This window comes from Sapajus apella, unplaced genomic scaffold (genome assembly GCF_009761245.1).
Source record: "Sapajus apella isolate SASKATOON/1434 unplaced genomic scaffold, GSC_monkey_1.0 scaffold35, whole genome shotgun sequence".
Classification (NCBI taxonomy): Eukaryota; Metazoa; Chordata; class Mammalia; order Primates; family Cebidae; genus Sapajus; species Sapajus apella.
Genome location: NW_022436975.1, coordinates 16,938,417 through 16,961,398, shown reverse-complemented (window position 1 = coordinate 16,961,398; position 22,982 = coordinate 16,938,417). Strand labels below are relative to the sequence as shown.

The window sequence follows — 22,982 nt, the reverse complement described above, 5'->3', positions numbered from 1 at the left end:
AGGGTCAGAGCATTGAGTGCTGAAGACAGAATTCTTTGATCCAAAGCAACAAAATAAAGGTTATCTCTCCTTCGAGCCGGAATCGAACCAGCGACCTAAGGATGGCCACGGGTGTGCACCTACAGTCCTCCGCTCTACCAGCTGAGCTATCGAAGGGAGCGAACGAAATGCCTTGGGTGCCGCCTTCTCTCATAATATTGTGTCATTTTTAGGCTTCATGTTTTTAGTATTGTGTTCTCTCTTCGATTCCTAGGTTCCGGGAGCACCAGATACCCCTTCCCGCGGACCTCCCACCTCCTCACTGCAGCGGGTGCGAGCCCTCGGATCCCAGAAGCTGCCCGGGGCTCTGAGGAGCAGGTCCCGTCTGGCCCCTGGAGCCGGCGCTGGCTCCTGTATCACTCGGGGGCCCGGGCAATGACAAAGACGGACTAGAAACACACAGAAGCCGTGACCCGGCAGTCGCTCAGCCGAGCGCAGACCCACAGCTGCGCTGGGAACCTGCCCGAGCAGGTCTCCGAGCGGGGGAATCGCAAAAAAGAATTCCCGCGCAGGCTGGGAGGCCCAAAAGGGATAGAAAGCGCTAGACTTTCCCACTGCTCGTTGAAATGCAATGTGACATTGAAGGAACCCAAAGAAAGGGCCATAAATCATCGGAAGCTGCAAAAACCTACGCTTGTCTCCTTCGAGCCGGAATCGAACCAGCGACCTAAGGATGTCTCCTGCTGAGGAAGTAGCTACAGTCCTCCGCTCTACCAGCTGAGCTATCGAAGGGACGCGTAATTGCGCCTGCGTCCCTTGAGGTACAACACAGAAAAACCTAAGGGCCCGTCCAAGCAGCCGGAGATTGCACTGAGCATGCGTAATCCGAGGAGCGCAGAGCCCCAGAGCCGGCCTGCGTAGTCTACGCGTGCGCAGAAAGACAGCGCGCCCTGGCTCGCGTGCCTGACTGACCTGGGAGAGGCAAGTGAACCCGTGTCTGGCGCCGGCGGTGCCGAGACCCTGCTACTCCACTGTCGCCCCTTGTCGTACTTTACCAGCCTGCATTGTCCTTTAAAGTGGTTGCCGAGTGTGTTCTCAACAAGCTGTAATCCAACCACCAGTAGGACGTTTGGCGTGACGTACCAGTGGCGCAATGGGCAACGAGTCTGACCGTGGATCAAAAGATTGCAGGTTCGGCTCCTGCCTGCCTGGTTTGGCGTTTTTGTCACCTGAGGTAAACCAGAAATCGTATCTCCTCTGCGTCCCCAAACCGCGGATGCAGGCAGTTTGGATTTCTACAGTGTCCGTTGCACTTTGAGCCCGGGAGGCCTTACCGGCGCTGCCAGTCCAACTCCCGCGGGGGAAGGGAAGGCCCCTAGGGCTCTCCGGACGAGAAAGCCCCCGGTTAGGAAGACGCCACTGAAGCCCGCGGTTCTGTAGACAGAGCTCGTTCCACCGCAGTTGCTTTAAGGACGTCAGTCACTAAGTTCGTAATGTCCCCTCACCAACTCCTGGCTTTGCAAAGAGAGAGGGAAGAAGATTAAGTTGACCTAAAATGTCTTTTCGATCTGGTTATTATTTTATGTTTAATTTTAACAGAGGTATTCGATTTCAGATAGGCCTATAATTCTACTTCGTAGGCCTATTTTTGTAAGGTCATAGTCAGCGTTTATAAATTGTTAAAGGTTTGCTGCCATACTCCCACTCAGTTGTTAGCACAGCTTAAAAACCATCCAGCGACCTGGGTTTTGCCTTTTAGGGGTCTTTTAACCAAGAAGGCATCATGTTGGTTTGGGCAAACGTGAGTTTCTATGTTGATATTATTATAATAATATTTGTGGAAGGGAGTTTGGGATTATTTCTTAAATCTCCCTATAAGATAGCAATTCCCAAAAGTAAAAGCTTTAATAAAATGTAAAGTTAGGGAAGAGAAAATAGGAAGTTAGAAAAAAGAAAAGGGCTGGATTTTTAAGTGGGAAAGTGGCTTCCTTAAGACTGCAGAAACATGGGGAGATTATTTTTGTTTCTTAGTGACTGTTTTGCCATTTTTGCATGTAACAAGCTAACATATCTTTAAAGTTATAGACCGTTTCTGAGAGTTTTAGAAAGTGACCTCTGAGAGATGGGGGAGGTGAGTTGCACCCGTCTCGCTCAAGTTCATAGACAGAACAATGTAAATTAGGCTAAGAGAAAAGAGCCTTATTTTAGTCCTACCTTCTGCTTGTTTTACAAGGGTGGCAAGCAGGGCATTTATTAAATTATTATTATTTTTTATAAACAGAGTCTTGGTTTGTTACTCAGGTTGGGGTTCAGTGGTGCATTCATAGCTCACTGCAGCTGGAACTTCTGAGCTCAAGTGATTTTCCTGCCTCAGCCTCCTGGAATTACAGGCATGCGTCACCTCACCTGCCTCTGGCTTTGTTGTCCAGGCTGGTCTTGAACTCTTGGCTTCAAGTGATCCTCTGCCTCGGCCTCATAAAGTGCAGAGATTAAGGCACAAGCTACCATACCTAGCCAAGCCCCTTTCCCCAACAACCAACCTTACTTGAGTAATAGGTTTCAGGGAGGCCAAACATGCATGATTTTTGGCTTTCTTACTTGTAAGTGACAGAAATTCACAAAAGCTAGTATAAGCAAGACATTTATTATAATGATACAGGGGTGTCCCCAGGAAACCAAGGATGAAATGTAACTAGGCCTTCTTAAAGTTTTCTCTCTCAGTGTTTCTCAGCTCCTCTCTAGTGCACACAGTTGGAAATATGGTGCTGTCCCCAACCCTAAAAGTTCTGGAGCTTTATTCTTCACAGTCTATCACACAGAGAGCTACTTCTCTTTCTCAGGCCTGACTGCCAAACTCTCCATTATTCTCGGCCTCATTTAGGTGCTCACCCACTGTGTCCAGGGATCAGGATTACATGTATGGCTGGGTGCATATGACTACACCCCCTCCTTCCCAGGAGTGATAAAAATACACAAAAAGAAAAAAAATCTATTGCAACATGGAAAACTACAGTAAGTGTAATCAACATACCAGAGATTTTAAATAATTTCTGGAAGGTGGAAATCAAATGAGATTATATGGACACATAATCCAAAATGGAGGGAAACACAACTCCAAATGCATATCCTGCAAGCTAGTGGAGACAAAACCATTCTCCCCATGGAGCTCACAAGAGACTGCAGTCACAGAGGCAGCAGCACAGAGGTCAGCCGCTCACAACATTGTGCAGCTGTTGCTGAATTTGTTGCCAGGGAGAGTCCACTGGAGAATGGCTTAAGCAGAGTAGATTTGCCAGACTAGAGTCTGTGAAGTGGTATAGGGCTAGGGAGCAGGGCAGAGTAGAGCCTAATAGAGATGGAGGGAACAGGAAGGCCACCCTACCCAACTCTCAGAGTGAGTTAGTCCTTGAGTTGGCAGGTTGGGGGATCTTGGGCCAGCATGGCTATTCCCCACCCATGCACCACAAATGCAAAGCCTCATTGTCCCCAGGACACAGCCATTTTTACAGATACCAATGTATTCTTTCATGTTGTGTTTACCAGACATTTGGGAGAAAATAACAACTTAAAAAAGAAAGTCCATAACTGTAGAGCCTACTGTATATATTATTTATTGTCTTCTTATTGTCTGTTTGCCATTCCAGAATGTGTGCTCCACCAAGATAGAGATTTGTGTCTGCTTTGCTTACTGCTGTATCCTCAGCTCTAGATCAATGACTGTCATGTAGTACAAACTAAATAAATATTTGGTAAAAGAGTAAATGTGAGCCAGGCACAGTGGCATACACATCTTATTTAATATTTATATGTGCATGGCAGTCTTTATAGGAAAAACGAAGACCCAAAGACATTAGGTCCAAAAGCTTATGTACCTTTTTAAACAAAGAATGATAAATATTAGGGATGTGACAAGACAAAGGGGCATGGGCTGGGGATAGTAAACTGTGGGGTTTTGAGTGGCTGGGGCATTGTCCAATGTCAAAGAACTTTTTAAAAGGTAATACCTTACTGGCACATAATAAGCATAATATATGTTTCCTATTTTATCTTTGAAAGTTTTCTTAGCACTATCTAAACATCCTGGAAAATTATAGCAGGAAGTTTATGTATCAGAATTTTTAAAATCACAATTATTAGTACTAGCTACTCTAGAATGACTTTAAAAATTTTTTTTAAATCCAACTTTTCACTTGATTACTGTTGCAGTTAATGGTTTATCAGAAGAGAAGGTGGCAAAGACATAGCTGCAGTGATCATAAAGATCTCCTGAGTAAGGAGGTGCTGGCGGGGGTGGGAGGTCTCAGGGAGAAGGGAGGGAATAAATAGTCGGAGGGGAAGGAGTGGGAGTGAAGTAAGAGATATAGGAAGCCTTCAGATTTGCTCTTGAGGAAGTCACAGGGAATTAACAAGAGAGATTCCTTAGAAAATCTCCTGGAGTTGCAAAGGGCAATTGAAGACAGAGGTAGATAATAAAGGGAGTGACAGAATGAGTATATTCTCTTGAAAGTAAGAGAACTCTGGCAAAGAATTGGATGGGGAGTTGGGAGGAGAGTAGGATTCATTTTCAAGAACAAATGGAGTTGGAAACACAAGATCATCCTGGAGAGGCAATATAGTGCAGCTATTAATATCATGGCCTCAGGACCAGCCTGCTCTACTCCTTAACTGGGTAATCTTAGTTAAGTTACTTATGTGTGTTCTAGTTACTTAGTCTAAAAAATGGCACATGATGATGGTGACAGTACCTGTCTCACAGATTGTTGCATTAAATGAATCAATATAAAACTCTTAGGGCAGTGTCTGGTACTAAGCATGAACACTATTGGTTATTAATCTTTTAGAAATTTTATTTTTATGAAATAAGTCATCTTCCTCAAATACAAATAAGTGTGCCTATGAACCTAAAGCCAACACTTTCAAATCCTCTATTTTGAGGGATGAGATGTGGTGGTAAAAGGTAAAAGAGAGAGCTAAGAAATGCAGAAGATGAGCAGGAAAGTGACTCATTTTATTTTGTTAAAACTTTATCCTTTGACTCAGAATAATATGTATCTTTCAAGTTTTGGTAGCTAAAATTTAATTTTCTAGTATGTTACACATTGATTTTTAAAAAATTTCCATGGCAAATACAATAATTTGTTTTTTGAAATGAATGCATTTTATTTAAAACTATTATGCTAAGAAGTTAATGTAGCCAGGTGCGGTGGCTCACACCTGTAATCCCAGCACTTTGGAATGCCAGGGCAGGCAGAACACTTGGGGTCAGGAGTTCAAGATCAGCCTGGCTAACATGGTGAAACCCCGTCTCTACTAAAAATACAAAAATTAGTTGAACGTGGTGGCATGCAACTATAGTCCCAGCTACTTGGGAGGCTGAGGCAGGAGAATTGCTTGAACCCAGGAAGCGGAGGTTGCAGTGAGACTCTGTCTCAAAATAATAATAATAAATTAATCAATGTATAAACAGTTTTTTTTTCTAGGTATTCTAGAAGACTTATTCTAAAAGAATTAAGATATATATGTGTGTTTTGGTAAAGAAAAACGCACATGTATTTTTTTTTAATCATGTTTTAATGTAAGACAGCAAAAAACATAAATGGGTGATTCATGGAACTTTTTAAGAAGTTTCCCATTCTGGCAGCACAGTGCCCAGGATAGGTAGTGAGCCGCTAACACAGGCTGTTCATTGGACTCTCTGTAACCAGTGCTGAGGCTCACACTCAGCATTTTTCTTCTTGCCTTGATGCTTCCCTGCTGAGATGCTTGTGGGTTCAGAATGACTGCCAGTGCTTCTGTATAGCACTTCTGTTGACCCCCACAAGATACTTCAGCAGTTCCTCTTCTGATGAAGAGTGGCTTCTTGTTTCTCTGTAGCTGAAGGGGCATTCTGCAGAATTCATTCCCTCATTCATAGGCATTCATGTGCTTGCATTTGTCACACACCACTGTAATCAGAAACTAGCCCTTTGTGAGGAACTGGCCAGAACCCCTCTAGCAATTTGATTCTATCATCTGATTCTGATTCCGATCCCTGCCCTGTTCTCATTTTAACCACTCTTGGACCAGCCTCCTGGGTGAGTTAGCAGTAGAAACAAAAAATTCCATGTGAGAAAGGAAAATGAGGTCTGGGTGATACAGAGAAGGAGAGGTTTGTGATTTGTAAGTTGTTTTTCAAAATAGGCCTGACCTTTTGCTTAAAAAGACGACAGGAAGGAAATGGAATGGCTCAAATTATCCGCAGATTGGGCTATTTATCCTATTGTTTCCTCCAAATGGAAAGTGGCATTTGTTTGTTGAGTACAGCGTTCCAAGCACTTGCTGGTTACTGGAGCTGTTAATATCAGGTGTCTCCATGGGTCTTGTTGGGTGACAGAGTTTACATGCATGAAGAGTCACAGTACATTTGTCTGTGTGTGTCAACATATACAAATTCATTTAAAACCACCTTATATTTATTACACATTTGACTTTTCAGATTTCTTTCACTTTTGTCATTTTATCTGGTCATCCAGCAACTTGAAAGGTGGTCAGGGCAGATATGAAAACAGAGCCATAGAGAGATTAGCCATGTTACTCTCATCTCACTTGGTCACAAGGCTAGTTAACGAAAGCTTAGATTAGAACCAGGTTTCTAAACTTTCAAACGAAGTCTCTGTCTACTTGATTACATAGAAAAAAAATTTCAGTAACTCAAGAGTTAGAGCAGAATTTTAATGACTTCAGAACTGTCAGAGCTATACCACTAATTTTCACAATATATATTTAGCAGCAATTGACTATAATTTGGTGGTGGGGGGAATAAGAAACAAGAAAAAGGCATTTTATACAATATTATATAAAAACATAACAAGATCTTGAAAATGCAATATTATATAAAGAAGTAAAGACCTAGAAAAACAAACACTTTTGCTGCCATAGTAGTTTATAAATAGCACATGGTTTCTACTACTTAATAAATGTAAGAATCAAACAAGCAAATGCAGAGATGACCTCTGGGCTTAAATTGTGTAACATGCACAGAGCAGAGCAATTTCTGGTCAAGGTAATTAATTTTAACATAAATGACGTGATATGCATTTTGGTGCGAATTTAGGCTATAGAGTTTAGAGCTTTACCCCTTCTTGTGTTTTGTTCCCCCTTAGTCTGGCTAACCTGACCTAGTTATACAAAAATTATTTTATTAGAAAGTGATCAACATGATGATGGGGGCTGATTCAGGCTCAGGATGATTTTCTGGATAATTTACAACATTTAACCGGGTTGCAGTTTTGTTTTGTTTTTAAGCCATTCTACAAATACACAAAAAACCTGTCTCTTCATGGTTTTACTTACCAATTTTTAGTAAATGCCAATTTTTAATGTTCCAAAAACATACCTTAAAATAATGTGATTTGTTTTTAAAAAACTTAATCATTCCTTTCTGCCTCTTTAAACATTTCTATAACTTTATCAAATATTAACTAGAAAGAGGTTCCACACGCAAAAACTGTAAGTTCTCATATATTTGAATGATGATGTTTGTGGTAGCTATGAATACTGTGTATAGTTAAATTGAAGAAAAGTGGCTTCTGTTCTGGAATATTACTTTAGTCAGTTAAGAATCAGGTCTGCCTCACATAAAGGGCAGGTTCATAAAGCCTGTATAATTCCACTGTCCTACATCAGGCAAGGAGCATAAAATAACTCTTCAGGCCTTTATTCACCCAAATTGAATGTGTTTCATAAGAAATTCTACTCAGAGAGAAAGTCTGCATACTGAGAAAATTATATAGCAAGCATGTTTTCCTAACCCAAAAATAAAATACCAAGATGGAAAAGTTCACAGCACTTTATGCCCCACACGCTCCCCCACGACCATCTGGAGACAAGACTGAACTGAGAGGAAGGACTATGGACTCTCTGTGGGCTCAGTATCAAGAGTCCGTGCAATAACTTCGAGATCCTTCTTTGATTAGCTGTGTTTTCTCATTTGCGTTTGTAGGCTGGAGAAAAACTGGAAAGTCCATATCTAAAAAGAAACAAAGCAAAGCAATAAACACTCTCAGCATATTACAGTTCTTTTAATGAAGCAAGTGATAGGTATTTTTGTTAAAATCATGACTGGTAACTCAATTCATAAGATATCAATATACCTACCATTTTAAGGACTTCAGAGGGAGAGGCACTGTCTCTACTCTTCATTCAAGTTTTGTCAGTAATGGAATTACAAAACCAAAACACTAAACCCAGCTTTTACCTGGAGGGCACTTGCTGAACCTGGTGAACTTGAACTTTAGTTTTCACCATCTTGTGGGGATAGAGACAGAATCATCACATATAGTTGTGCAGATTGGAAACTGAACATTATCAAAGGGCACCTTTCACATAGACTACATGTATAACTACAGGAAAGGTGTAGTTTAGATGAAAGATGCACCCTGGAATTACGTAGTGTACAATTGCATGACTGGTCCTTGTTGTGACAGGAGTCAAAACTGAGAGTTTGCTTAGAGAGAGAGTCTAATAGAAATCTCCTTACATAAAGCTAGTGCCCAAAATGGTTATGCTTTCTCCAAAATCACTATATTTCTAAATCTACAAAGAGATTTCTTAGTCTTAAATTTGGGTGCTGAGTTGAGGAAGCTGCCCAAAAAATGTTTAATGGCAAGCCAGTGAACACACAAGTTGACAGATCAAGTTTTCAATAACTCTGTGTTCTAAGAAACCTCAAGATGATAATTTAGTTTAAAGAGGTCCAGTGCAAGATGTGTTTTCAGGCACTTAGCAAAAGTCAGTGACCTCACCTTCAACCTAGGCCTCAAAATATCACTATAAAATTGCAAGAAACATGAGCTCATAGTAAAAAGAAATAGAGAAATAGGTGTGTGTATGTGTGTGTGTGTGTGAGTGAGAGAGAGAGAGAGAGAGAGAGAGATTACACATACAAACAATGCGTAATAAGATCAAATATAAACAGCAGAAGGCCAAATCTGACCCAGAAAGACTTCAAGAACTGCATTTATCAGACACAGAATACAAACAAATTACATTTTAAAAGTAATTAAATAATAGGTCTTAAAATTATTTAAAGAGAACTTCTAGAGATTAAAACATGGAAAAAAAACTTTCACGAATTGGTTTAAAACTTCACTAAAGAAAGAATTAGCGAAATAGAAAACAGATTGGAAGAGATTATCCAAAATTTAACAGAGACAAAGAATAAATATAAAAGAGGTTAAAGGACATGATGGATAGAATTATAAGGTCTAACATATCTAACATGACTTTCAGAAAGAAATTTTAAAAAGGAGAGATAACAATTGAAGATTTTATGGCTGAGACTATTGTAGAATTGATGAAAGGCACAAATCCATAGATCCAAGAACCAGCCAGGTTAAATTGAAGAGAAAACCATATTTTAAACACCTTATTCACATTGAAGAACAAAAGGTGAGGGTTTTAAAATCAGTCTTACTTCTCAACAGCAAATATGGAAGTGAAAACTATGGAGCTAAAAAAAAAATCTATGAAGCTAAAACATATTGAAACTATATCTCCAATATACTGAAAGAAGATATGAATCTATATTTGTTTACAAACCCTCTTAATAAGTTACATTTTTTTTTAAAAAGAGCGTGATATAAAGATATTTTCAGATAGTAAAAACAAAAGTCTCTACCTGCAGACTCAATTTAAAAGATATAATTCAGGCTGAAAGAGTTATCAGATGAAAGAATTGAGCTGTAAAAAGAAAATAATTGAATAATTGAAGAAAAAGCAAATATATGAGTAAAACCAAATAATTACTGAATATACAAAGCAGTAATAAAAATTTGTGAGGCTTAAAATTGAGAAAAATCTAGAATATGAAATAATATATAAGTCAGAAAGAGGATGATTAGGGTTGAAGTGTTACAAAATTCTTGTATTGTTCAAGAGGAGGGTAAAGAGAAGAATTGGCTTTAAACTTTGACAAATTAAATACATTTGATAAATTTTCAGTGTAATTCCAAAAGAACAGGAAAGAGAATATAATTTCCAAATCAGAGGACAGAAGGAAATCAAATAAGAAAAGACACTCTGACAATTTAAAAGAAAAAGAGAAACAGAAAAAACATGTTAACTTCAGGCGATAAATACAACGATAAAAAATTAACAGAAAGTAGATATATGTATATATCTAATCATGTGCCCAGCGGTGTTCTTAGCACTTTATGTATATTAGGTCACTCAATAGTTATAATGATGCTATGAGGGAGGGTTATTATTATAACCATTTTACAGATGAGAAAACTGGGGCACAGACTGTGTAACTAGGCCAAGGTTACACAGATAGTAAGTAATAGAGCTGATATTCAAACCAAGGCAGTATTTCTCAGAGGTCTATTCTCTTCAAGACTACTTCTATATTGTCTCACAAAAAGTAGGTTAATAGAAAAAGATCAAAGTACATTCTCTTGATAATAAATACCAATGGACATATACTCTATTCAAAAGAAAAATATTATAAGACTGAATCTTAAAAACCCAAGCTACCAAAAAATTAAAGATAAAAGTAGAGAGTAAAATGATGAAAACATATTTACCACACAAACATTAATGGGAAGAAAGCTAGTGTAAGTATATTTTAACAGATAAAATAAAATATAAGGGAAAAGCATTTCTGGAGCTAGAGGTAACTCTATAATAATCAAATGTTTAATTTACCAAGTAGCTATAAATATTCTAAACTTAAATATACTAATAACATAGCCTCAAAATCATTATCATAAATCAAAAATCGAGAGAACTTTATAGAGAAATAGAAAAATTCATCATCACATTGGAAAATTTGACTGCTCTTTCAGCACCTTACCGATGAAATCAGCAAGGAAATCTTGAAGGTAATTAAGTTAGAAGGAGGTCACTAGAGTGAACCCTAATTTAATAGGACTGGTGTCCTTATAAGAAGAGATTTGGACACAGAGGAAACACCATGTGAAATCACAGGGAGATGAACAGCTACAAAACAAGAAGAGAAGGCTCAGAAGAAACCAACCCTGCAACCTTGATCTTTGACTTCTGACCTTCAGAACTGTGAGAGAATACATTTCTGTTGTTTAAACCCCCAGTCTGTAGAACTTGTTATGGCTGCCTTGGCAAATTAATACATACAATAAATTAGCTTTATTCAATAGACATGTATGGAACAATGAACCTAACAAATGCAGAATGTGTTGTTTTGAAGCAATGTGGAACATTTATAAAAATTGGCTAAGTTCCAGGCTGTACATCAAGTCCTGAGACATTTCAAAGTGTTGGTATCATAGTGTTGACATTTTCCGATCACAGAATGTGTCAAATTAGATACAAACAACAAAAAGTAACCTAGAAATACCAAGATTAAAAATTAATATATATGCAGGCCTAGCTTATAGATCAAAGTAAAGATCATAATAGAAATAAAAAAATATTTAAAACTCAGATGAGAACAAAATAACAACGCGTGTATGTGTGTGAAGCTGAATTGTAACAGGAAAATTTAAAATTTGTGGTCTTACATTTTTAATATAGGAACAGAGGAAGGGCTGAAAATTAAGAAGTATATAAATTAAGAAGTTAGAAAATGAACAAAATAAACTGAGAAGAAAGAAAGAAAGAACTTAAGTGGAAACAACAAAACCAAAAATTGTTCATTTGAGAAGATTGCAAGACATCTGGTGAGAATGGTTTAAAAAGAAGAGAGAAAGCAGAAATGACCAATGTAAGGAATAAAAAACAGAATAATAATTATGCAGATACTATAGATATGTAAAGGATAAGACGAAACCTTGAAGAGGAAGAAACCATTTTTTGTAAATAAAAAAGGAAACCTAATTCGTCTATGAACATTAAACAAATTAAATCAATAGCTTAAAATTTACAATTACACACTAGCCCAGAAAGTTCTTCAAAATCCCGTAGAAAGAAACCCAATATTACACAAACTCTCCAATAGAAGTAAAAAACAAAGAAATACTTTGTAATTTATTTCAGGAGGCATAATCTTGATAGAAAATACAGTTAAGAAAGTTTGGGATAGGAAAATTATAGACCACTCTCACTCATTAACATTGTTACAAACATCTAAAACAAAATATTGACCATCTCATTTCATCAAATAATAAAATAGTTAATACATGAAGACAACACTGAGTTTAATTATTTAAGGAGTGCAAAGTTGTTTTAATATTGGAAAACAAATTCCTATAATTAATCACATTAACACATCAAAGAAGAAAAATCATGACCATCTCAACTGATGAAGAAAAATATTTGGTCTGGGTGAGGTGGCTCACACCTGTAATCCCAGCACTTTGGGAGGCCGAGGCGGGTGGATCACAAGGTTAGGAGTTTGAGACCAGTCTGGCCAACATAGTGAAACCCTGTCTCTACTAAAAATACAAAAAATTAGCCTGGTGTGGTGGCGTGCGTCCATAATCCCAGCTACTCAGGAGTCTGAGACAGGAGAATCCCATGAACCCTGAAGGCGGAGGTTGCAGTGAGCCGAGATCACACCGTTGCACTCCAGTCTGGGCGACAATCAGAGACTCCGTCTCAAATAAACAATCAATCAAACAAACAAAAAAAAATTGATAAAATTTTACATCCATGATCAAATGAAGTTCTAACAAAATAGGAATATAAGACAATTTTCTTAACCTTATCAAAAACCTACAGCAAACCTACTAATTACGATGCGTCCCTGAAAGTACCTTCTCTTCAACATTTTACTAGTAGTCTTGGCAAACACAGAAAGGCAAGAAAAAATGGGTTCACATACTTGGTGTGGTTAAAAAAAAAAAAAGAAAAAGTGGTAAGAGATGAAAAGGAAGAATCAAAACTGTCACTAATCACAGATGATACAAACAGTTATGTAGAAATCCTATACAGGTAAATAATTAAAAATAGCAAGAGAGTTTAGCTAGTTTCTTGGATTCAAAAATCAGTGTTTTTAAAAAAAGTACATTTCTATATGTCAAAAAACAAGTAGAAAAAATACATATATAATTGACTGATAAGAAAAATGGTAAAGTATTCAAGAATAAAATGTAACTACAGATATAGAAAATACATCCTAGTGAAAGCCAATAAATGGTGAAATATACCATGTCACATATTAAAAGACTCAAATTCTTAAAGGCATCAATTTTACCTGTTGATCTGTAGATTCATTGCAATTCTAACCAAGATCCTAAAAAGTTTTGCTTAGGGAATTCTTATTAAAGAACTTGACAAACCCGATTTTGAGATTTATGTAAGAAAGCAAAAATGCTAAGGATATATGGCTGTCCTGAAGTACAGGTGAGGAGGACTTGCTTAAACAGATATTAGGGATTGTTATAAATGGGCTTGGTATTGCATAAAATAAACAAATTGGACTAAAACAGAAAGCCCAGAAACTGCTCCATGTATCTATTGAAACTTAATGTATATCAAAACCAAAATTAGAAATCAGTGTGCTGGAACAATTTGCTTTCTATCTGGAAAAAGATGAAATTGGAGTCCCACATCATACCACATATAAAAGTCAATTCCAGGTGATTAAACCCTTATATGTAAAAAGGCAAAACTATAAAACTTTGAAAGTCTATATAGGAAAATATCTTTATATGTTTGAGTTAGTACAGGATTTTTTAATCAAAACACAAAAATCACCAAACATAAAGGCAAAGACTGGAGGTCTGTCTATATTAAAGTCATGAACTTTGTTTCATCAAAAGATGCCATAAAGAGTAAAACACTGGTCAGGCGCCGTGACTCATGCCTGTAATCCTAGCACTTTGGGAGGCCAAGGAGCGTGGATTACCTGAGGTCAGGAGTTCAAGATCAGCCTGGCCAACATAGCGAAGCCCTGTCTCTACTAAAAACACACAAAAAAATTAGCCAGGCATGGTGGCGCACACCTGTAATCCCAGCTACTCGGGAGGCTGAGGAAGGAGAATTGCATGAATGTGGGAGGTGGAGGTTGCAGTGAGCCAAAATCGTGCCACCGTACTACAGCCTATGCAATGGGAGCAAGACTGCATCTCAAACAAACAAAAAAAACCCACCAAGTCACAAACTGGGAGAATATGTGAAACACCAAGTCGCAAACTGGAGAATATGTTTTAAATAAACATAATCAGTGAAGATCAACACCCAGAATATTTTAAAAATCAGTAAGGAAAAGCCAGATGATATAATTTTAAAACCTGCAGAAGATCTGAATGAGCATTTCATAGAAGGGGAAATTTAAATGAACAATTAGAATATGAAAAGATGTTCAACCTTACCAGTAATTAAGGAGATAAAAACCAGAACCACAATGGCACACCATTTTCCACCTACCAGATTACCAGGTTGTCACACCTTTACCATCAGGGGATGTCAAGTGTAGCCAAGGATGTGGGGCAACGGGAACTCTTATTAACTGTTAGTGAAAATGTAAATTAGTGCAACAATTTTGCAGAACTGCTTGGTGTTATGTAGTAAGTTGTACAAGTGCATATCCTTTGACTAAGTAATTGCATCCTCTGTATATGCCTAGAAAAACTCCAGCATTCATGCACCAGAAAATATGTGCAACAACATTTATAACAGCACCATTTGTAATGGCAAAAAGTGGACTGTATTCAAATGTTTATTAGCAATAGAATGGATAAATAAATTATGGGATGTTCTCTCAAAATATTATGCAACAATGAATGAATGACAGCCACAATGTGAATGAATCTCGGAAGGATAACGTTCAATGGAGCACACGTGGACATAAAATGGTAGTAGCAGACACTTTGGGCTGCCAGAGTTGGGGAGGGGAGAAGGGGGCATGGGTTGAAAAACCACCTATTGGCTACTATGCTCACTACCTGGGTGACGGGATCTGTACCCCATAACTCAGCATCACACAATATACCCATGTAGCAAGCCTGCACATGCATCCCCAAATCAAAAATAAAAGTTGAAGTTATTTTTTTAAATGAAATACTACACAGTAAAAATAAAGTTGAAGAAAAATAATTATTGTGTATAAATCTATTCATTTAAAGCTCAAAAATAGAGAAAACCAAGCAGTATGCCATTAGGATTACAGATAAAGTTGTAATACCAAAAAGAATAGTAAGAACTAGTTACACATGATTTAAGATCATTACTTCTGAGGAGGGAAGAGCAAACAAAGAGCTCTAAAGGTGACGGTAATATTCCTTTTCTGAGAAAGTCAGGCCATATTTATTTGTATCTATTTAATATTGGAGATAAACAATAACAGGTAAAGGAGTTAGGTGAATTACCCCCAGAACCTCAACCAGTAACTTAGAGAGCTGAGGCCTGAGCTGGGACTGTCAGACTCCACAGCCCTCTCTCCCAGCCACTGGCGTGGACTGCCCTCAAGTTAGCTGGTGTAAAAGGCTGAGTCGCCTTTGCCAGGTCCCCACTCTTCATGAATGCTGATGCCTTGCTTAGGCCTGTGATAGCCTCCACTCCCTGTGCTGTGTGAATTTGCAGAGAACAAGGGACTCTCCTTTTCTGAAGGAAAGCTGTTCAGTTTCTTTTTCTAGTCAAATCTTGGTCTACCCTCTCCTCTACTTTTTCCTCTATTTTTAAAATTGAGATAAGATTCACATAACTTAAAATCAACCATTTTAAAGTGAACAATTCAGTGGCATTAAGTACATTCACAATTCATGTGTGACTCACACTTTGTCTAACTGCAAAACATTTTTATCTCCCCAAAAGGAAACTCAGTCTCCATTAAACAGCTGCTCCCTATTCTTCCTGCCCCACAGGCCCTGGCAACCAACAATCTACTTTCTTCCTCTCTGGATTTACCTATTCTGAATATTTCATATAAATGGAATCATATGATGTTTGTCCTTTTGTGTCAACTTCTTCCATCTAGCATGATCTTTCCAGGTTCATCCACACTGTAGCATCCACATGTATTAGTACCTCATTCCTTTTTATGGCTGAATAATATTTCACCTTCCCTCTAAATTTTTGCATTTTTCTCCACGTAGTCTCTCAAGTTCTTTCTCCCTTTCCCAGGTAATCCTACCCACTCTTGCACTTCTCTAGCAAACTGTTGGGGATTCTAGCTACTTCCATTTATCAGGTTTCATTTTGATGGTTTGAACCTTTGTCTAAGCATATCTCAGTTTGGGTTTCTTTGCAAAAATAGTCATTGCACAACTTCTGCTTCATTCAATTACTTGATAAAACTATTCAATAGAACAGCCCAATATGACTCTACCTACCTTTCTTGGCATACAGAGCAAAATTCACCATCTTATCCACAAGAATATAGGGAGAGGCTGTGACAATTCTTTGCTTGTACTAAAATAAGCTTGATCCCTTCTAGAGGGCACTATCCCCAGAATCCCCTACCCCTCAACTCCGCCTCCTTCTTGAAGTCTTCTGCTTTAAATGTCACTTCCCAGGAAAGTACCCTCAACCTGCAAGCAGGTGAGGCCCCAAGTGTTCACTTTCACAGCCCCTGTGCTTCTCCTTTGGCAGGGTTATTGTGCCTGTAAATTAACTAGTTATTTGTGTCATTATTTACTTAATATTTGTCTCCCCATCTCCCCTGCTAGTTTATAAGGTCCAAAGTATCAGGAACTCTGTCTTTACTTTCTCTAGCCCCTAGCATAGCATCAGACAAATATTAAGTGCTCAGTAAATGTTTTCTGTTGAAAGACTGTCAATAAACCCGACCAGTAAGTTTGCTCACTGAACCTTGACAGCCAAAAGTCAAATAAATCTTGGGATCCCTTTGAGCTGCTTTTTTGGGGAGCATTCAGAACTGACTCACCTGTCCTACTGCTCTGCCCCAAGACCTTGATGCTGCTTGCTTGATATTTTCATATAAAGAAGAAGCAAAGCATTCTTGATGAGGTACAAGCATCGTTTTCCATGCATTATTTTTAGAAATTGATTCCTTTTAATTGGGGAAAGTGGATAGGAAGAAGCTTGAGTGGGGAGTGGCGAAAAGATGAAGGATGAATTTAATCTCTTCTTTGGTGCCTTTTTCCTGGGCAGTAAGATGTGATGAATACTAAATAGCAGTGTAATAAATGTCTCAATATCTTGGCCAAGAGTGAGAGTCTAATTACAAGCCATATGGCCTCTTCATCTCAGTGGTTGTGAATGTATTTGGGTTTTATCCAGGTAAATGGCAAGAACAGTTAAGCAGTCAACAGATCTTTCTATGCACTGAATCTCACATTTTTAGATCCAAGGTCAATAGTATAAAACTATTCTTTTATTCTCCCTCCTTAAAAAAAAAAAAGCGGGGGGAAATCATGACTCCACAATGTTTTCTTTTTAGGGTTTAGCTGGAAATTTTGGTCAGATGTCATTCTATAGCCTTCAGCTTGGAAAAACCAAACTGAATTTAGCTCTTGCATTTTGGGTTTGCTTTGCCAGGGTGGTCAGAGATAACTGGTTCCAATTTGGGCTCCTGCTTCCCTACCTTGTCTCTCTCTCGCTTGCTCTCTCTCCCCTCCCATCACACACACAGACACACACATATGCATGCGTGAGCACACACACACTACATACACATACATTGTCCCACTAAACAAGGCTGTCTTTCAAGACGGTCTGTAAAGCCCTCATAGTGGAATTCTGGTTTCATTATGGCCTTCAGCTACTAGAGGAGTACAGGGTCTAAATGGGCTTATTTTTAATATACCACCCAAAATTTCACAAAGTTAGAACTCCTAATTTGTGAACATATAAAAGTAAGGAAAATAACTTTGTACCTATTACCTTTTATCTTTAAGGTTTCAAATTTTCAAAGACAACAAAACTGGGGAAGGGTTCCCCCAAGACCCTATCTATCTTCCATTTGATCTTGATTGATTCATAAGAACAATAGAATGCCTCTGTGTTCCTGGGATCCCATTGGGAGCATATTTCTATTTTTAAGAAACACATGGGAATCTGCTTATAAGTTCTGTAGATGCCAGTGAAAACTGAAGATGCCATTGTTTGAACTCCCCCCCCTTTTATTTCTTAAAGGTAGAAACTGGATTATACTCTCTGATAAAGTTTAAAGGGATATAAAAACACAAACAAATCTCTCCCCTCTGCTACCAAATCCCACCCTGTACCACCATTACTGAGCAGAAATTGGTGCCATTTTATACCATCAAAAGGTACCTTAGACTTTAGCTAGAGTCAAGGAGTAGGCATGTTTGAATATGCACATAATAACAAATATGCAAGAAAAAAGTCTAGATACGTAATTAGAATTGTTAAAACTATCTTAAGGAAGGTGAAAACTATTTCTAATAGTTTTTTAAATGAGTCAATGGGTAAGAAAGTATTTAATATTTCAAATTTGGATTTCCATAAATTAAAATAGTTATAATGTCCTATAACATGTACTTAAAAGTGAAATTTGTGGTGTTTGGTTACTGATATGGTTTGGCTCTGTGTTCCCACCCAAATTTCATCTCAAACTGTAATCCCCAATTATGGAGGGAGGTGATTGGATCATGTAGACGGTTTTCCCCATGCTGTTCTCATGATAGTGAATGAGTTCTCATAAGATCTGATTAAGTTAAAACTGTGGCACTTCCCTTTCACTCACTCCTCCTGCAGCCTTGTGAAGAAAGTACTTGCTTCTCCTTCACTTCCTCCATGATTGTAAATTTCCTGAGGCCTCCCAAGCCATGCATAACTGGGAGGTCAATTAAACCAGTCTCAGGTAGTATCTTTTTGGCAGAGTGATAATAGATTAATACAGAAAATTGGTACAGGCAGAGTAGGGTACTACTATAAAGTTAACCTGAACCTATGGAAGTGACTTTGGAACTGGGTAACAGGCAGAGGTTGGAACAGTTTGGAGGGCTCAGAAGAAGACAGGAAGATATGGGAAAGTTTGGAACTTTCTGGAGACTTGTTGAATGACTTTGACCAAAATGCTGATAGTGATATGGACAATGAAGTCCAGGCTGAGGTGGTCTCAGATGGAGATGAGAAACTTATTGGGAACTGTAGCAAAGGTCACTCAGGCTATGTTTTAGCAAAGAGACTGATAGAATTTTCCCCCTGTCCTAGAGATTTGTGGAACTTTGAACTTGAGAGAGATTATTTAGGGTATCTGATGGAAGAAATTTCTAAGCAGCAAAACATTCAAGAGGTGATCTGGCTAATTCTGAAAGCATTAGTTATATGTGTTCACAAAGAGATGATTTGAAATTGGAAATTATGTCTAAAATGCAAGCAGAACATAAGGTTTGGAAAATTTGCAGCCTGACTGTAAGATAGAAAAGAAAAATCAATTTTCTGGGGAGGAATTCAAGCCTGCTGCAGAAATTTGCATAAGTAATGAGAAGCTGAATGTTATTAGCCAAGACAATGGAGAAAATGTCTACAGGGCATGTACAGACTTTCACAAAAGGCCCTCCCATCACAGGCCTGGAGGCCTAGGAGGGAAAAAAAATGGCTTCTTGGGCCAGTTACAGGGCCCCACTGCTCTGTGCAGGTTTAAGATGTGGTGCCCTGCATCCCAGTCACTCCAGCTCCAGATGAGGCCTAAAGGGGCAAGGTACAGCTCAGGCTATTGCTTCAGATGACGCCTCAAACCTTTGGTGGCTTCCACGTGGTATTGAGCCTGCAGGCATGCAGAAAACTAGAGTTGAACTTTGGGATCTTCCCTCTAGATTTCAGAGGATGTATGGAAATGCCTGGATGTCCGAACAGAAATCTGCTGCAGGAGTGAAGCCTTCATGGAGAAACTCTGCTAGGGCAGTGCAGAAAAAAAATGTGGGTTTGGAGCCCCCACACAGAGTCCCCCCTGGGGCATTGCCTAATGGAGCTGTGCGAAGAAGATCCCCAACCTCCAGACCCCAGAAAGGTAGATCTATCAACAGCTTGCACCAAGAGCCTGCAAAAGCCTCAGGCACTCAATACCAGTTGGGAAAAGCTACCACAGGGACTGTACCCTGCAGACCCACAGGGGCAGAACTGCCCAAGGCTCCAGGAGCCCACCTCTTGCATCAACATGCCCTGGATATGAGATATAAAGTCAAAGGAGATTTTGGAGCATTAAGATTTAATTACCTCCCAGCCAGGATTCATATTGTAGAGGTGTGACAGGCAGTTAGTTAAACCATTGCTATTTTTCTAGATTTTGTGAAACTTACGGTATTGTTAAGTATTTAAACCTTGCAACTTGTGATTTCTTTTTCTCATTCTAAATAAATACTCACTTTCTGATCTAATCTTGTGTCCTTTTTCTTAAAGAGGGTTTCCCAAACTGTGTAAATTTCAAGTCCCACAAAATCTGGATTTCTGCATAGGAGCTGCTAAATATTTAAAAATAAGATAAAGCTTTTCCTTTTGGTTAATTCTTAATAACACAGTCAAACAGGATCATGGTTCACTTCGTCCAGGATCTGACCTCTGTGATAAAATTGGTAGCTCTGGGGTGTCAGAGCAGAGAACAGTGAGAGACATGTAGATTCATCACCAATCACCCAGCAGGGAGGAAACCTGGGTGGAAACTGGCACCTACTATGGATTTCTGTTCCAGAAAAGAAATCTTCCACAAAGAAGGTCTATTGAAATGATCTGGTGGAGCTTTTACCTAATTTAAAACAAGAAAGACTGTGAGGCTGTTCAGAGAAGTATGAAACACTGGATGGGGGATATCTAGGTTCAATTCACCAAGGTTTGGTTTTCCCACTCTAAAGGAAAAGTTCAGATAAGTAGGCCTAGTGGAGGATGATGAAGATACTCTCCTGTCTTGCTGTCTCTTCTGGTCCTCTGTCAGTGCTGAGTACTGGGCTGGGTTGATGGATGTTATGGGAGGTCCCATGGGCTATGGGGCCAGCAACCCCTGACATGATCTTATAAAAGTTTCTCTGCCTTACAAGAGCAGATGGGATTCAGATGCTAGGATCATCGTTCTGATGCAAGTTGTCAATGTCATGGACCTTTTCCTGAATAGAAGGAGTTTCCATATGTTACTCCTCAACCCATTTATTTGTAATCCTGCTTGCTTGGTCTTTTTGGTATATATGCCCCCATTAAAAGATTAATTTGTCCTTTTGTATCTCAAATACAGCAAAATAAAGTTATAATTCTATTTCACTGTGGGCCCACAATTTGGCTCCAAGGACAGTAATAAAAAATGGTCAAAACACCCACCCTGTTCACTGGACTGGCTACCTATAGGACCCCACAGCAAGGGGTCCCAGGTTTCAAGAAAACCCATTCTGCCCTCTCTGGGAATCTGTACAATTCACATGATTGAAGACCCCTTCCTTTGAGCTGGAGTCAGGGTGGATAATACCTGGATATTGCTTAGCATTGCATTTCATAGGGAATAAAAGGTGTGTGGACGCCTTCAACTAGTCTCTGATGCTCGACGACCTGGAATTTCTGTTTCAGTGCGATCAAAAGAATCAGAGTACAACACAGTCCAGAAAACTACACTGTTCCTAATTTTAGCAGTTCTGACAAAAACGGGCCACTGTCTAAATTATCAAGTAATTTTTTTTATTTGACTGACTAGGTTTTTTGGGGATTCAGTGAAAAAGTCTGTAATCCAGGATAACTATGAGAGAGAATAATGGGAGAGAATGACAGGAGGATCATGGCTGTAAGGTGAAGCAGGACAATGGCACATTTGACCCCAGCTTCTTTATACAAAGGCATTTCCCAGAGGACACAAAGTATTCCTGGTGCTGTGAATCCTGCAAGATCTTAGCACCAGGACATATGGAGGTGGGTTAACAAAGCAAATAGTGCCATTCTTCATGCTGGTTTGAGGCTACTCCTGAAAGAAGCTATATTTCAGGGAAAGAAGGATTTCTGTCTCCTAGTTCAGCAAAATTCATAATCAAGTCATCAAAAAGAAGCGAAGTCAAGGGTTGGTGACTTTTTTTGATGCCCACCTTCTTCTAGTTCAAAGAAGACCCTAAAGGAACCGGCTGAAATGCTTTTTCTGTGACAAGTTTCTACCTTGATTCTCCTGCCCTGAGCATTCTCACCCAATCCTCCCTGAATCCAGTGCTGACTCTCTTGTAATGAGACTTGAATTGTTTTTGCTTTGTTTCATCATCAGCATATTTCATGATTTTCTTTCTTACGGCCCCAGACCCTGCTTTTCTCTATGCCTGGTAAAGATACCTGTCTTTTTATTCTCCCCAGATGCTGTCCCAAAACTGGCATTCTGTGAGGTTCCACCCATTTGGTTTTGGGAGCTCTCCTACTTTAGTGATAGCTGTCCCCATGAGACCTGGTGCTTGCTCAGGCCTGTGAATGGACACCCACTACTTCTACTCTCATCCTACTCCACCTTTTTCCATGTCGCACTTGATCTGCTCTTCCAGATCCTCTGGGGACACAAAGAAGTCCTCTTCTGGCACCGATGACTTGGGCCGGCAACGTCCACAGCAGCAGTTGCAGCAGCAGCACAGGCAGCAGCAAAAATAGCAGCCTGTCAAGAGGCCGATGATAACAAACAGGGTCTAGGGAAACAGAGGCAAAGCAAAATGAGGATGAGGGGTGATGGGGTGGGAGGAGAACCCCAGAAATCAAGTCTGCACCCAGGTGCCCCCAGAGACCTGAAGATTTCACAGTTCACCCCACAGGCCACTTCTTCACCCTCATCCTTACTCCACATAAGAACTATTTCATTTCTTTGGAAACCAATTTCCTGGTAAAGTTTTGCCTATAAATTAGACCCAGAAGAAATGACTTGTAGCTAAAGTAATTAAAGTATGGCATTTCTTTTTTTATTCTTAAGCTATATGGTGATCATTATTAAGAGCAGAGCAAGGAAAGACAAAAACCAAAAAACCAACCAACAAAACCTCTAGAGCCAGCAAGGGGAGCTAAATCATTTTCACCAGAATGCTAAAGAATGATTTGTCTGATACCTCCGCCTCCTACACTCAAATTCCTGCTGGTCACCAAATCCTGGAGAGTGTCTCTCCTCAAGTCTCTTCTATCCTCCTTCATGCCTCTATCCTGGCTAGCCGGGCTTCAGAATGGACCTTCACTATGTCTCG

General features: G+C 39.2%; 1 protein-coding gene, 2 long non-coding RNA genes and 2 other non-coding genes across 5 annotated transcripts in view; 1 reads left to right on the top strand and 4 right to left on the bottom strand.

Moving 5' to 3' along the window:
- The first annotated feature begins 47 nt into the window (after positions 1 to 47).
- LOC116563565 lies at positions 48 to 3,760 on the top strand. The gene is made up of 2 exons (XR_004274461.1): positions 48 to 1,213; positions 3,624 to 3,760. It is a non-coding gene; the product is annotated as an uncharacterized LOC116563565 (long non-coding RNA).
- Positions 68 to 156, bottom strand: TRNAY-GUA. Its single transcript is given in 2 exon segments — positions 68 to 103; positions 120 to 156. It is a non-coding gene; the product is annotated as a tRNA-Tyr (tRNA).
- Positions 679 to 771, bottom strand: TRNAY-GUA. Its single transcript has 2 exons — positions 735 to 771; positions 679 to 714 (listed from the first exon to the last, which is right to left on the bottom strand). It is a non-coding gene; the product is annotated as a tRNA-Tyr (tRNA).
- On the bottom strand, positions 1,403 to 3,312 carry LOC116563566. The gene is made up of 3 exons (XR_004274462.1): positions 3,243 to 3,312; positions 2,386 to 2,389; positions 1,403 to 1,608 (listed from the first exon to the last, which is right to left on the bottom strand). It is a non-coding gene; the product is annotated as an uncharacterized LOC116563566 (long non-coding RNA).
- Positions 3,761 to 7,114: 3,354 nt separating the features above from the next.
- DNAJC5B (DnaJ heat shock protein family (Hsp40) member C5 beta) overlaps positions 7,115 to 22,982 on the bottom strand; it is a 69,085-nt gene continuing 53,217 nt past the window's right edge. Inside the window, exons 5-6 of the mRNA XM_032296220.1 lie at positions 22,268 to 22,439; positions 7,115 to 7,987 (exon numbers count right to left, since the gene is read on the bottom strand). Of these exons, the coding sequence (XP_032152111.1) occupies positions 7,893 to 7,987; positions 22,268 to 22,439 (267 nt within the window). The 3' untranslated portion in view covers positions 7,115 to 7,892. The remainder of the gene's footprint in view (positions 7,988 to 22,267; positions 22,440 to 22,982) is intronic.